Source organism: Chiloscyllium punctatum, chromosome 5 (assembly GCF_047496795.1).
Source record: "Chiloscyllium punctatum isolate Juve2018m chromosome 5, sChiPun1.3, whole genome shotgun sequence".
Taxonomy (NCBI): domain Eukaryota; kingdom Metazoa; phylum Chordata; class Chondrichthyes; order Orectolobiformes; family Hemiscylliidae; genus Chiloscyllium; species Chiloscyllium punctatum.
In genome coordinates this window covers 134,193,926-134,209,051 of record NC_092743.1, presented here as the reverse complement: position 1 = coordinate 134,209,051, position 15,126 = coordinate 134,193,926, and the positions used below count along the sequence as shown (strand labels likewise).

At 40.2% G+C, this 15,126-nt stretch overlaps 1 protein-coding gene across 1 annotated transcript in view; it reads left to right on the top strand.

The window, feature by feature from the left end:
* The window catches only part of LOC140477459 (retinol dehydrogenase 10-like), a 62,930-nt gene extending 49,574 nt beyond the window's left edge, over positions 1-13,356 (top strand). The window contains exons 4-5 of the mRNA XM_072571391.1: positions 3,620-3,751; positions 12,325-13,356. Coding sequence (XP_072427492.1) covers positions 3,620-3,751; positions 12,325-12,448 — 256 coding nt within the window. The 3' untranslated portion in view covers positions 12,449-13,356. The remainder of the gene's footprint in view (positions 1-3,619; positions 3,752-12,324) is intronic.
* Positions 13,357-15,126: the final 1,770 nt, after the last annotated feature.

Below are 15,126 nucleotides of genomic sequence, written 5' to 3'. Positions count from 1 at the left end.
CTGGAATTTTGGAAACATTTTTGCCTAATTTACAAGTTATGGTTCATTTTTCTAACAGAACCTTTAAAATGAATTGGACCAATTTCACTTTAAACAAAACTAGATCGTTTGTCTGATTTTTTTTTCTCTCGTATTTGCTTTAAATAATCAAGTTCACAATACTGAGGGTTTTTCTTTTGTGTTTTGCCCTTTGCTTTTACAAGCTTTCAAATACCTCACTTATCCATTGTCCACTCATTTTAAATTGGAGAAAGTTGTTCTAATTTAACTATCCACAGTTCTCACCATAACAGGAAGAAAGTGATGTAGGGAGAGGACCATTCAAAGTATTCTTTAGTACAAAGGAAAAATCCTTCTTCCAAACTTGGCTGTATTTTGATTTTTGTAAATTAAGAAACTACTTTTGGTACTGCTGTTTTTGTATCCACTGACATCCTTTTCCCTACAGACAAACCTTTAATTGTTGCTTTGAATGTAAATTCACTTTTAATCTCCCAGGCTGATTTGTATAATTCACTCTCTACTTTTTAATCACAGTTTGAATTATTTGAGACACAGCCAATTGTTTGTTTTTCACTTTTGCAGCTTGATGTCTGATTCAGATTACACTGAGCAGTTGACATTGTTCAAGCAAAACTCCTGAAATTACAATGTTATTAAACCTGTAGACTAATTGCTAAATTAGTTCATTTTTAGTGGTATGGTAGAAAACTAACTGATGACACTTTATTTAAAAAAATAATCTTTTCCGTTGAGTGTTCCTTTTAAACTTCTAAATTGTAACCTAAACTCCAAATTCAACCTTTGTCCCATATTCCTTAGATAATCTCTATGGCTAATAAATAAATCTATTCCTGACACAAAGCTAATTGACAAATGATGATAGATTATTGTTTCAACCTTTCCCATTCTTCATAGAAATTATTCCTGATTTCACTCCAAATAGGGTTTAGCTATAATTTTACATTCCTGATGAAGGGCTTTTGCCTGAAATGTCGATTCTTCTGCTCCTCGGATGCTGTTTGACCTGCTGTGCTTTTCCAGCACCACACTCTCAATTCTGATCTCCAGCATCTTCAGACCTCACTTTCTCCCTGTAATTTTACATATGTCGGTCCTTGATTCCTCAACTACGAGTTTTCTGTATCCTCATTCTTCTCTTGTTAAACCTTGATCTTCGATCAAATCACTCTCTTATACTAATTCTGCAGTCACTGGAATTTAGAAACTTGTGTAATCTCTTGTTTAACCTTGGAATCCATGTACTTTTCCAGTAAACCTGTATTGCACTCCCTCCAAGTCCAGTATACTTCATCAGGTATAGTGCCAAGTATGGCTTAACATATTTGGTGTCATCTAAAAGGGGTTTGTATTACTGAAGCATGAATTTGACTTCTCCTTCTGTTTCCATCTAGATATAAAGATACCATTCCAATAGCCTCTGTGATTATTTTCTGTACCTATGGGTGAGATGATGGCTGACCAGGAGCAGCGCTCTTGATTGGGGCAGATGTGTTATGGGGATGGGGGGGGGGGGGGGGGGGGGGAAAGAAAGAGTGGCCAGTGATGTTGATGGTGGAATGTTGATGGTTTTAGACTTTGGGATAGGATTATGAAGGATCTGTGACAGGGCAGGTGGCAATTGATGGAGATGGGCATGAGTGTAATGGGGAATGACAGATTATGCATTAGCAGGATGAGTGGTGAAGGGAGAGGAGCACAAGAGTGTGATGGATGAAGTGGGGTGGGGGCTTGATTGCTGGGCAGGATGGCTTATAAAAAATGTTTCTGAATCATTTGTTTTCTTTTTCCACCCTTATTGGAGCTCTTCCGTATATGTCACATTTTGCTGATTTCTGAAATTTTTTTTAATGTAGTTCTGAATCTGTGTTTTTATTTCTTGTTTCTATAGCTCTTCCCTCTTGCTAGTTTTGTACTACATTCATTTTTGAATGCCTCCTGCTGGTTTAGATTTTCCCAGTTTACTGTGGCTAGATTGTTTCATCCTATTGAATGTAGAGCTTTAGCTATTTGTTTCTTCTTTCTAAGCTGCATCGAACTCATTTTGGTGCAGTGTTCATTGCTAAGTTGATATTGGATTGACTATCTATAAACAAAACTGCTAAGCTGCCATGACAGGATAAAACCCAAGGTTACTGAGAAAAGCAAATAGAAATTGTGTAAGCTCTATCTATAGTTTTCCAATTTATCTTGGATTTGAGAGTGATACCAGCAGTTTGGAGAATTGTGAATGTTACACCCTGTTCAAAAAAGGTTGGAAACATAAGTCAGGCAATATCCTGCCAATAGTACTGAAGACTTGTGCTCCAGAATGTGCCACTCCCCTCGCAAAGCTGTTCCATTATAGTTACAATACTGGCATAACTTGACAATGTGAAACATTGCCCAGGTATGTCCTGTACACACAAAGCAGGACAAACCTAACCCAGCCAATTACTTCTCCATCAGTCTACTCTCGACCATCAGTAAAGCAATGGAAGTCCATTAACAGTGATATCAAGCAGCATCTGCTCAGCAATAACCTGCTCCATGTTGTCCAGTTTGGTTTCCAGAGGAGAGTGCAAGTGCGAGTGACAGCCCTTTACATCAGGGCTGCATTCACAGAATTAGAGTTGTACAGCATGGAAACAGACCCTTCAATCCAACTCATCCACACCAACCAGATACAAAATTTATCTAGTCCCATTTACCAGCATTAGGCTCAAATCCCACTAACCCTCCTATTCATGTATCCAACTAGATACATTTTAAATGTCATATTGTACCAGCCTCCACCACTTCCTTTGGCAGCTCGTTCCATTTCACGCACCGCCTGCTGTGTGGAAATGTTGCCCCTTGGATCCCTTTTAAATCTTTCCCCACTCCCCTTAAACCTATGTCCTTTAGTTTTGGCCACCCCTACCCTGGGAAGAAGACCTTATCTATTCACACTATTCATGCTCCTTGCAATTTTATAAACCTCTCTAAGGACACCCTTTAGCCTTTGATCCTTCATGAAAAATAGCCCCAGTCTATTCAGCCTCTCCCTATAGCTCACACCTTCAAAACCTGGCAACATCCTTGTAAATCTTTTCTGAACCATTTCAAGGTTAACAACATCTTCCCTACAGCAGGGAGACCAGAATTAAACACAGTATTCTAAAAGTGGCCTCCCCAATGTCCTGTACAGCCACAATATGACATCCCAACTCTGATACTCAATGCACTGAGTTGCACTTGCAATTCTTTCAGTTTGTTTCTTCTCTAAGTTGCATTCTCTGGGTAATAATGTTCTGCTTCTGCTGTGATTTTGTTATGAGGCAGGGCAAGGAAGCAGACGCCAAGTCTACTTCATTCAGAATGGAGGTTGAACCCTACACTAGTGGTGGGTGTGTGGTAATGTGGCAGGAAGTTGGGCTGTTTTAGTTGGTGTGGAAATCTCCATCCTGGAAGATAGTAGATGCTTTACTGTTATCAACTATACAGTGTATGAAACAACTTTCTTCATAGAATGTTACTTTAATATTGCTGAAAGAGATTAGTAAAGCACAACCAGTGAAAATAAATTGAGAATTTATGTACAAATGTCAAAAGGACTATTCTAAAACTTCTTTTGCAGGAAAGAATTTGAGCCCTTCCTTCCGCCTTTGAAACCAGAGTACTGTGTGAAAGAAGCTATGAGAGCCATCCTCACAGACCAGCCTATGATTTGTACACCTCGACTTATGTATACTGTAACATTTATGAAAAGGTAAGTAGGATAAGAAGATAAAGTTGCCAAACAGACTTCAAAGAAAAAAAGTACAAATTTATAATCTAATTGTAAGCCATTTCAATGGAAACATTCCAGTTTGTACCAACTTTTATGATTGCCTTGGAGGTAGTGCACGTGTGTTTGGAGGCAGGGAGCATTGCTTCATTCAAGCTTTCATTCCTCCTTTTTGGAAGTAAAGCAGGACAAACATAACTGAGAAGTCTCAATGCTTGAGCAATTGTATGTTGACAGAGGTAATGCCATGACCAACTGTTTTTTAGAATATTCCATAATGGATCATATTGTAAAAGCCCCTTTCAGAAGTACTATACATTCACAGGATTCTTTAATTGGTCAATTATCCTGACAAAGTGCAAGCATAAGATGTTAAATAAGCCAACACTAAACTTAAATTTCCTACAATAATCTGCGAAACATTGGGACAGAGCTAGTGCCATAATTGACATCAATTTCTGGCAGTTGGTAACAGCAGGAAGGTACATTACTTAAAACCTTAACTATTTGCATGCCAGCTTTATTGCCAATTATTCCCTGGATGGTACTGCTGCATGACAGTCTTTTCCTACCTTATACCGGAGAGATTTAGCAGGGGGGCACAAGCGTGGTAATTCTGATACAGTGCCAAAAATGTGTGCATTTTCCTGGCATGCTCCATTACTGACACTGCCTAACTCTTGATCTGTGAAGAAATAGTCCCGATAACAAATACTGATACTTGCTTGTAAAATGTCTTAAAATTGGACACACATTCTGCCGGAAGTTTCTGTAAACTGCAGGAAACATAGCTTGGTACCAAAAACAGCACTTGGATCGTTGGTGTCTCTGCAGATGTCCTAGAGATGCCAGAACTATGATAACAGTTGGATATCCTCCAGTGTGCTTTGCATGCTAATGACTGTTCTTTCTGAGCTGCCATCTGTAGTACACACTGTACATGGAACAGTTTGATTCCACAGAAGGGTTTTTGATAAGGTCATTGTGCGAAAGGCTATGAGTGAACAGATCTGTCCAGATGTATATAAAATGCAGCTGCTTCCTAGTTATTGGTAAACAGTGCACACATGTTAACAAAATTTGAGGCTTTATCAGTCATTTACAGTGCAAAGGGAGGCTATTCAGCCCATTGAATCCATGCCAGTTCATAAAATCATTTGGTACAGAAGAAGCCCTTTGCCCCCATCAAGTCTGCAAAATTTAACCAGTGTCTAGATTAGAGTGGTGCTGGAAAAGCACAACAGGTCAGGCAACATCCGAGGAGCAGGAAAATCGACGTTTCGGGCAAAAGCCCTTCATCAGGAATAGAGGCAGGGTGCCTGCAGAGTGCTCCTCGGATGCTGCCTGACCTGTTGTGCTTTTCCAGCACCACTCTAATGTAGACACTCTGCAGTCACCCTGCCTCTATTCCTGATGAAAGGCTTTTGCCCAAAATGTCGATTTTCCTGATCCTTGGATGCTGACTGACCTGCTGTGCTTTTCCAGCACCACTCTAATCTAGACTCTGGTTTCTAGCATCTGCAATCCTTGTTTTTACCTAAAAATTAACCAGTACCTACACTTTCTTGCATTTGGCCCATAGCCCTGAATGTTGCAATACTTCAGGTGCTCATCCAAGTACTTTTTAAAAGTGGAGGTTCCTGCCTCAATTACCCTTCCAGGCAGTGCATTTCAGATCTTATTACCGTTGAAGTTGATTTATTCTCCAATCCCCTCTAAATTTTCTGCCTTTTAGTTTATAATTATGCCTCATTACTGACCTTATGACTAGGGGGAATAGCTGCTTTCTATTCACCTTGTCAATGCCCCTCATAATCTTGTATAACTCAATCAGGTCTCCCCCACCCCATCTATTGTTTATTCCTCCTCCTTCCCCCCCCACCCCATCAGTAGCTCAGAAAAGGTTGGTATAAATAGAGTCACAGAACTGTCCAGCACAGAAACCGATCCTTTGGTCCAACTTGTCCATGCCGACCAAATAATCCTAAATTAATCTAGTCCCATTTGCCAGCATTTGACCCTTCCCATTCATGTACTCATCAAGATGCCTTTTAAAGGTAATTATACCAGTCTCCACCACTTCCTCTGTGTGAAAAGGTTGCCCCTTAGGTCCATTTTTAAAAAATCTTTCCCCTCTCACCTTAACCTATACCCTCTAGTTGAGAAGTCCTGCTCGGATTTGCCTTTCCAAAATTCAGCCCCCACACCTTTCTCTAAATTAAACACCTTGGCTCATTGGCAAATCTGATCAAGCTCCCTTTGTCCTCCAAGGTAATCTTTGCTGTCCATTACACCACCTCCAATTTTAGTGTCATCTGCAAACCTACTAACCGTACTCCTATGTTCACATTCAAATCATTTATATAAATGACAAAAGGAAGTGGAACCAGTACTGATCCTTGTGGCACACTGCTTGTCACAGGCCTCCAATCTGAAACTTACTTCTACACCAGCACCCTCTGTTTTCTACCCTTGAGCTAGTTCTGTATCCAAATAGCTAGTACTCCTTGTATTCCGTGTCATCCAGCCTTGCTAATTAGTCTATCATGAGGAACTTTGTCGAATGCCTTACTTAAGTCCTTTATAGATCACATCCACTTCTCTACCATCATCAATCCTCTTTGTTACTTCTTCAAAAAACTCAAATCAACTTAGTGAGAAAAGATTTCCCATTCACAAGGCCGTGTTGACAATCCCTAATCAGTCCTTGCCTTTCCAAATACATGATAAGTTCTGAAAAAGGGCCGCAGGACCCAAAACATTAACTCTGCTTTCTGTCCACAGATGCTGCTAGACCTGCTGAGTTTTCCAAACTCTTTCTGTTTTCGTTTTGAATTTCCAGCATCTGTAGTTTTTTTTTGCCAAGCTTGTCCAGCCTCTCTTCATATCTGGAATGTTCTATCCCATGCAACACCCTGGTCACTCTCCTTTGCTCTCCCTCCAGTGCAATCATATCCTTCCTATAATGTGGTGACTGCACACAGTACTCCAACTGTGGCCTAACCAAGTTTCTATACAGCTCCAACATAACCTTCCTACTCTTGATAATCGATAGCACAGCTGCTAAGGCAGCATGCAAAGCATTTGCCTTTAATTACACTATTAACCAGTCCTGCCACCTTCAGGGATCTGTGGAGAAGCCCTCCAAAATTCCTCTGAGCTTCCTATGTCTTGCTGTTCATTGCTCCCATAGAGCAATTTAGTTAGTCCCATCCCTTTGCTTAATTCCAATATCACTGAAAGCTTATTTTCTTCCATAAACCATAATATTTATATTTTAATAGCTTCTGCTTTTGCAACCTTTTCAAGTTCCAGATTAGTTTTGCTCTCTGCCCTATTTTTAAAAAAATCAATTCCTCAGGCATTTCTTGGCTTAAGTCGTAAATGTGTATCCCTGTCCCTTCACGTAATATCAGCTAATTGAAGGAGTCTTACCACTTTCTGCTCACTCTGCTAAACTATATATCCTGTTGCAGGTGATTCATAACATCCTCACTGTACCACTCTTCCAAGTTTGAATCTTTGGCAAATTTTGAAAGTTTACAGGGCATTTCACAATCTGAGCCATTTACCATTTAGGAGTCATTCCCTTTGGAGAGAACGATTGTCATCCAATGATCTGAAAAACAACTAGCTATTGCAATTTGATGCTTTATCATTTGAGCTGACTTTGTAAACTGATTACGTGCTGACTATCCTATTGCATAACCCTTAATTTTCTTAATTAGCCTTTTATTGTCAAACTATGTCACTGCATTTCCTTCTTCAAACTTCTGTCACTTCATCAAAAATTCAACTAAATTTAAGCACAATCTGTTCTATAACTTTGTGACATCCACGTCTTTCCTTCTATTAATGCCACCTTTCCATTTTGTCTCAACTTACCTGAACATTTTCTATCATTATGTCTTGAGCACCCAACCCTTACTATTTTTAATCAATGTTCCCATTATTGTTACTATGTTATATTTCTACATGTTTATGTACAGCGCTAGTCCTGGATTTCCATTCCTCTTAGTTTTCTTGGAATGTTTTTATTTAATATGCACACATCATTTCCCTGACCCATGCTGCTGCCTGCCTACCCCCTTGCTTAGTTTACTACTTTGCCATTGAATGCAGTCACAATGGAATACCTTCTATTCCGCAGCTGTTTCAATGTCCCAGGAATCAGAAATCCTCCCTCCAGCATCGTGCTTCAAAGCATGGATTAGGTGTTTTCCAATCTTACGAACAAGAAGTAGGCCATGTAGCCCCTCGAGTCTGCTTGATCAGATTTTGCCTGATCTGATTGTAATCTCAAACCCCATTCTAATCTACATCAATAACCACAACACCCATCCACCCACCCACCCTTTCTTAGCCAGACTCTATCCAGCCTTCCTGAAAAAGGTAATAGAAGCAGAGTCTTAATATTTTTAAGGCAGAGTTTAACAGACTATTATCACTGAGGTGGTGTGGGGAGAAAAATCTGTCTCCATTTTGATAGGGTGACTCCTGTGCCACATAGTCTGTCTTCGTAAATGTGTGAAGAACTATCTTCTTCATGTCCACCCTGTGAAGTTACTTTAGGATTTTTGTATATTTCAATTAAGTTACCTTTTACTCTTGACTTCAGCAAATACAAGTCAAGCTTGTCCAATCTTTCCTCACAAGACAACCAGTCCATTGCAGAACCTACTCTCAACTGTTTTCAACATATTAACATCTTTACTTAAGGCAATCAATACTTTGCACAGTACGCTAAATATTTCTCATCAGTGCCCCTCCCTATTTATTGTAGACGTGATTGTACTGGACCCAACCCTATGGCATCAATGTGGACTTCACTGGTTTCCTCATTTCCCCTCCCCCCACTTTACTCCAGTTCCAGCTCAGCACCATCCTCATGACCTTTCCCACCTGTCAATCTTCCTTCCCACCTATCCACTCCACCCTCCTCTCCGACCTATCACCTTCACACCCACCTCTACCCATCTATTACACACTTAGCTACCTTCATCTCAGCCCCATCCCCATCCCCCTCCCATTTATCTCTCCACCCCCAGGCTCCCAGCCTCATTCCTGATGAAGGGCTTTTGCCTGAAATATTGATCTTCCTGCTCCTCGGATGCTGCCTGACCAGCTGTACTTTTCCAGCACCCCTCTCATCTTGACTCTAATCTCCAGCATCTGCAGTACCCACTTCTGCCTGGTATCCACGAACTCCAACATGCTGCAGTTGTAACACATCACTTGTTCTAGCATCCTTAATGTGTCCTAATCAACAAATTAAATTAATATAATTCAATAAAAATAATAGTTTTACATACCTTACCTTATCACCCATTTCTATACTAGGTTGAACCTTAGTCACTTAGCAGATATTCCCCAAATGACTGACCACCTCCCCTGCAAAAGAGTAAGAATGAATTCCCTAAAGTTGAAAGACTTAGAAAATAATAAAGCAACATAATATCACTTATCCTTCTTCCCCTTAACTCCCTTAATCAGCCGGTTCCAGAGTACTTGGTGTTAATCTTATTTTTTTGGCTAGTTTGCATTGTTTGTCATACAGCACAGAAACAGACCCTTCGGTCCAACTCACCTGCGCTGACAAGCCGTCCCATTGACCTTGTCCATTTGTCACCATTTGGTCTATATCCCTCTCTCACCCTTCTTTCCTATTCATTTACCTATCCCCTGTCAGGTCCAGGAGACATGTTTGTCTTTAGCCCCATAGTTTTCCCTAGTACTTTTTTCCTTTAACCATAGTCGTCTTATCCCTTCCTAGAATGGCACGGTGGCACAGTGGTTAGCACTGCTGCCTCACAGCACCAGAGACCCGGGTTCAATTCCCGTCTCAGGTGACTGACTGACAGTGTGGAGTTTGCACATTCTCCCCGTGTCTGCGTGGGTTTCCTCCGGGTGCTCCAGTTTCCTGCCACAGTCCAAAAATGTGCAGGTCAGGTGAATTGGCAATGTGCAGGTCAGGTGAATTGGCCATGCTAAATTGCCCATGTGTTAGGTGAACAGGTAAATGTAGGGGAATGGGTCTGGGTGGGTTGCCCTTCGGCAGGTCAGCGTGGACTTGTTGGGCCGAAGGGCTTGTTTCCACATTGTAAGTAATCTAGAAGTGTCTTTTCTCACAGGGATATCTGTCTTTTATCTGTCATGAACTATTTTTCTTAGAAGTCCGCCATTGTTCTGCAAACATCTTTGCTGCTAAACCCCTTTCTAAGTACACTCCAGCTAGCTTAACCCTCATTCCTTTGAAATTACTCTTACTTAATTTTAGCACAGTTATTTCTGACTCTCATTTCTCCCCCGAATTGAATGCTAAGTTCTGTTATGGTCACTGTTTTAGCGTTATAGAGTCATAGAGATGTACAGCACTGAAACAGACCCTTCAGCCCAACTTGGCCATGCCAACCAGATATCCTAAATTAATCTAGTCTCATTTGCCAGCACTGGGCCCTTATCCCTCTAAACTATTCCTGTTCATATACCCATCTGGATGCCTTTTAAATAGTGTAATTGTACCAGCCTCCACCACCACCTCTGGCAGCTCAGTCCATACACTCACCACCCTCTGCATGAAAAGGTTGTCCCTTAGGTCTCTTTTATATCTTTCCCCTCTCACCCTAGACCTATGTCCTCTAGTTCTGGACTCCCCTACCCCAGGGAAAAAGACCTTGTCTATTTACCCTATCCAGGAGAAAGTGAGGACTACAGATGCTGGAGATCAGAGTCGAGAGTATGGTGCTGGAAAAGCACAGCGGGTCAGGCAGCATCCAGGTAGCAGGAGAATCGACATTTCAGGCATGAGCCCTTGCTGATGAAAGGCTTATTCCAGAAACATTGATTCTCTTGCTCCCTGGATGCTGCCTGACCTGTCTTTTCCAGCACTACATTCGACTATTCACCCTATCCATGCCCCTCATGATTTTATAAGCATCTAGAAGGTCACCCTTTAGCCTTCGACACTCCAGGGAAAACATTTTCAGCCTATTCAGCATCTCCCTGTAGATCAAACCCTCCAACTCAGGCAACATCCTTGTCAAGATCGTTTACTCTCAGATCATTTATTAAATTCTCTTTATTACACACCATCAGATCCAAAATAACCTAATCACTAGTATATCTGCAACATCATAGACAATAGGTGCAGGAGTAGGCCATTCTGCTCTTCGAGCCTGCACCACCATTCAATATGATCATGGCTGATCATCCTTAATCAGTATCCTGTTCCTGCCTTATCTCCATAACCCTTGATTCCACTATCCTTGAGAGCTCTATCCAACATCTATCATCTTCATTTACTGTGATTCTACCCTTAAGTGACCATTTGCTAATTTTCAAACATCTAATTTTGAATGGATGTGACTTGTGGCTGAACCCACTGCCCTGCCAATTGGTGTCTCTCTACTCACTTTCACTCCTGCCACTGACACTCTTTACCTCTTAGCTGATTTTACTCTCATGATGTAACAAGAAATGCATTCTTCAATGAATAGTTGCGAGGTCATGATGAAGCGAATAGTTTCCTTCTATATCTCTGCTGCCTGAATTGAAGGAGAAACAGTACGTTGATTTTGAACGTTTAAAAATTTCCCCTGCATTCAGTTTCCAAAGTCCACACCCTTCAAAGCCAATGTAGAGGAGACAAAGCACAGACTGGACAATCACTTTACAGGATATCTACATTCTCTCCGCAAAAATGACCCGTGAGATTCTGGCTGCTTCCCATTTCAACACATCACCATATTCCCTGGTTTGTTACAGTGCTCCAATGAAGCTCAACATATTAACATCTTTACTTAAGGCAATCAATACTTTGCACAGTACGCTAAATATTTCTCATCAGTGCCCCTCCCTATTTATTGTAGACGTGATTGTACTGGACCCAACCCTATGGCATCAATGTGGACTTCACTGGTTTCCTCATTTCCCCTCCCCCCACTTTACTCCAGTTCCAGCTTTCCAGCTCAGCACCATCCTCAAGCTGGAAGAACAATACCCAATTTCTTCTTGGGACCTTACAACTTGCTGGACTCAATATTGAGTTCAATAATTTTGGGGCCTGAGCACCTTCTCCCACATCCTTACCCCAACCTCGAAGCATAAGGCCTTGTCATCATAGGAGCTGCTACCACAAATAACCCATTGTCAGTCACTAATTGACCCCATTCGCAATTATTTCATTCTACTATGTTGACCTTTACACAGTCCTTTATCTGGTTTTCTCACTTTCTGGGCTCCGTCTCCAGTTTACTCACACCACCTCCCCCACCCCCCAACTCTGCTCCTTCTCTCGCACATATGCCAATGTTTTCTTAACTACAATCAGAAGGTTCATTGGAATCAAACCATTAACTCTGCTTTCCCTCCACAGCTGCTGCCAGTCCTGCTAAGTTTTTACAGCAGTTTCTGATTTTCTTTTTGATTTCCAGCATCATTTTGTTTAGTATTTATAGACATTTAGTTCTGAATATTGAAATTTCAGGCCCATTTAGGTCTAAAGAGGGGGATTTGTCTCTTTGCAATTTAAAAACAATTCTTTCTCTCTGTTTCAGCATTATGCCATGGGAAGCTGTCGTCTGCATGTACCGTTTTTTGGGAGCAGATAAGTGCATGTATCCATTTATTGCTGAGAGAAAACAGGCTTTAAATAACAATGAAGCCAAAAATGAAATCTAAAGCAAAACTGCTCGTTACATCCAGCACTGGGACTTGTAGAAATGCATGCATTATTTGATTCATCAACATCTCCATGCAAATCAGAAAGTGCTGCAGTGACTACATTTGAGTGAACTCTTTTGGCAAATAGCTGTGAAGCTTCAGCTTTCCATGATCACTGTGGATAAAGCAGTTGATACTGTACCTGTGTATTGAACAAGTAACAAGATAAATGTATTATGCCAATCATTTTGTATAATTTTTCTAGTGGTTAGACTTGCACACGTTTTAATGCCAACTGAGCAAAGTAAGATATGATGTTTTTAACATTTGACTTTTACTCAGCAATGCGATTTGTGTTTGCTGTTAGAACTGTATTTATGTGATGTTCAAATAGAGATGTAGATAAGTGCAGTACCTTAGAAAATTCCTACTACTAAATTTTTTGAATAGTAAATGCACTGTAATGATTGACTTCTCCCACAGTCGGCCACAAGTACTTCTGTAAATCTTAGAATTACTGGTACAATGGAATATTCATTTTCTTACCTTGAAACCGGGCAAATTTATGCAAATGGATCTTGCAGTTTAAAATTGCAAAACGTGTTCCCATACAGCACTAGAAAACATCTTTTTTAAGAAAGAAATCTCTCATTGGTGTGCCTTTTGAATAGAGTTTAAACATTGTCCTATTTTCTGTGGATTAGTGGTCCATTTTTTAAAAGCCTGAAATTTCTACCTCCTTTGTATATCTATTTGTATAACACCTAAATTTGTTTATCAGAGGTTATAAAAGTAATGTCTTTTGTGTGTATTTGTGATCACTTTATATATAGACCAATATTTAGTCTTCAAGTTTTTTAAAATAATATAGCTAATTGTAAAGAATTTTTAATTAAAATGCCATTTAAGATGCAAAAGATGTGCAGTTTTTATGATACCTACTATTGAAGAAACAATATTTGTACTTTAGTAAAGCCTTGAAGGTTTTGCGTGGTAGACTAATTAGTAAAGTTAGATCACATGGGGTGTAGGATACAAAACTGGCTCGACAGTAAGAGACAGAGGGTGATAGTGGAGAGTTATATTTCGGATTGGTATGTCACAAGGATCAGTGCTCGGTCCACTTTTGTTTGTCGTTTATATAAATGATTTGGATGAGAATATAGGAGGCATTTAGTAAGTGTGCAGATAACATCAAAATTGGTGGAGTATAGTGGACAGCAAAAAAGGTTATCTAAGGTTACAAAGATCTTGATCAATTGGGTCAATGGGCTGAGGAGCAGCAGTTTAATTTGGATAAATGTGAGGTATTGCATATTGGTAAAACAAACAAGGGCAGGACTAATACACTTAATGTTAGGACCCTGGGTAGTGTTATAGAACAGAAAGACCTAGGGGTTCTGATACATATTCTTTGAAATTTTCATCACAGGTAGACAGGACAGTTAAGGGGTTTAGCATGCTTACTTTCATTGCTTACTCCTTTTTGAGTTGGGACATCTTGATGAGATTGTACAGGATATTTATGAGGCCTCTTCTGGAGTAGTGTGTGTAGTTCTGGTCACCCTGTATTAGGAAGGATATAATCATGCTGGAGAAAGTTGACGAAAGATTACCAGGATGTTGCTGGGAGGAGAGGATTTGAGTTTTAAAAATAGGCTGGATAGGCTTGGGGCTACTTTCACTGGAGCATAGGTGGTTGAGGGTTGACCTTCTATAAGTTTATAGAATCATGAGGGGTATAGATAAGGTGATTGGAAAGGGCCTTTTCCCTAGGATAGGAGTGTTCAAAACTAGGGGACATATTTTTGAGGCAAGAGGATAAAAATTTAAAAAGGACTTGAGGGGAAACTTTTTCTCACGGTGGTTCATGTGTGGGATGATCTTCCAGAGAAAGTGAGGAATTCAAGTACAGTTACAACATTTTAAAGGACATTTGGATAAGTACATGAATAGGAAAGGTTTGGAGGGATATGGGCCAAACAAGCAAGTGGGACTAGTTTAGTTTGGGAACATGATGGTGTAGGGTAAACAATCTGTTTTCAAGCTGTATGAGTCTGTGACTCTACAATTTTGAATTGGTGAGAGTTTCTTCAAAAAGCCATGTTGGGTGATCTATTTATTGGTTATTAGATTGTACCCTTCCCAGCAATTTAGATGCACTCATTTGAGCTTTGAGATACAGTACCTGCAAATACACAAGCTCTCAAATTAAATGGGCACTTTTTAAGTGAAGATCTTTTGATATAGTTAGTTAAGTAATATCCTAATTTCCTTAAAAGAACTCCTGAATTGTAGGCTGGTTCAGGATCTGTTGGACTTCTTTAAAAAGCCCTGTGGTTTTTTCTTCTTCCCTCTCTTAATCCTTTAGAAATTGAAAATATTAAATAGGAGCAATGTATAAATTTCTTCCCATATTCTGTGGTGGAAAATACAGCTGTTGAGAGCTGACATTCAATGGTATCAAGACCTATATAACTGCATTACGCTCCTGATCATGTTTCTTGTTGACATATTGAGAACATTATTTTTCTTCCCTGCTACCATCCTGCCTAGACCACAGGGCCTTCTTTTGTGGAAGGTGAAGTGACATTTAATGAAGTTTAAGTTTTGGGCAAGGTACAGTCCAATAGGACATAAGCCAGGCATTTATGCCATTTGATTATGGGTGCATATGGGTTGAAAAACATTTGGAA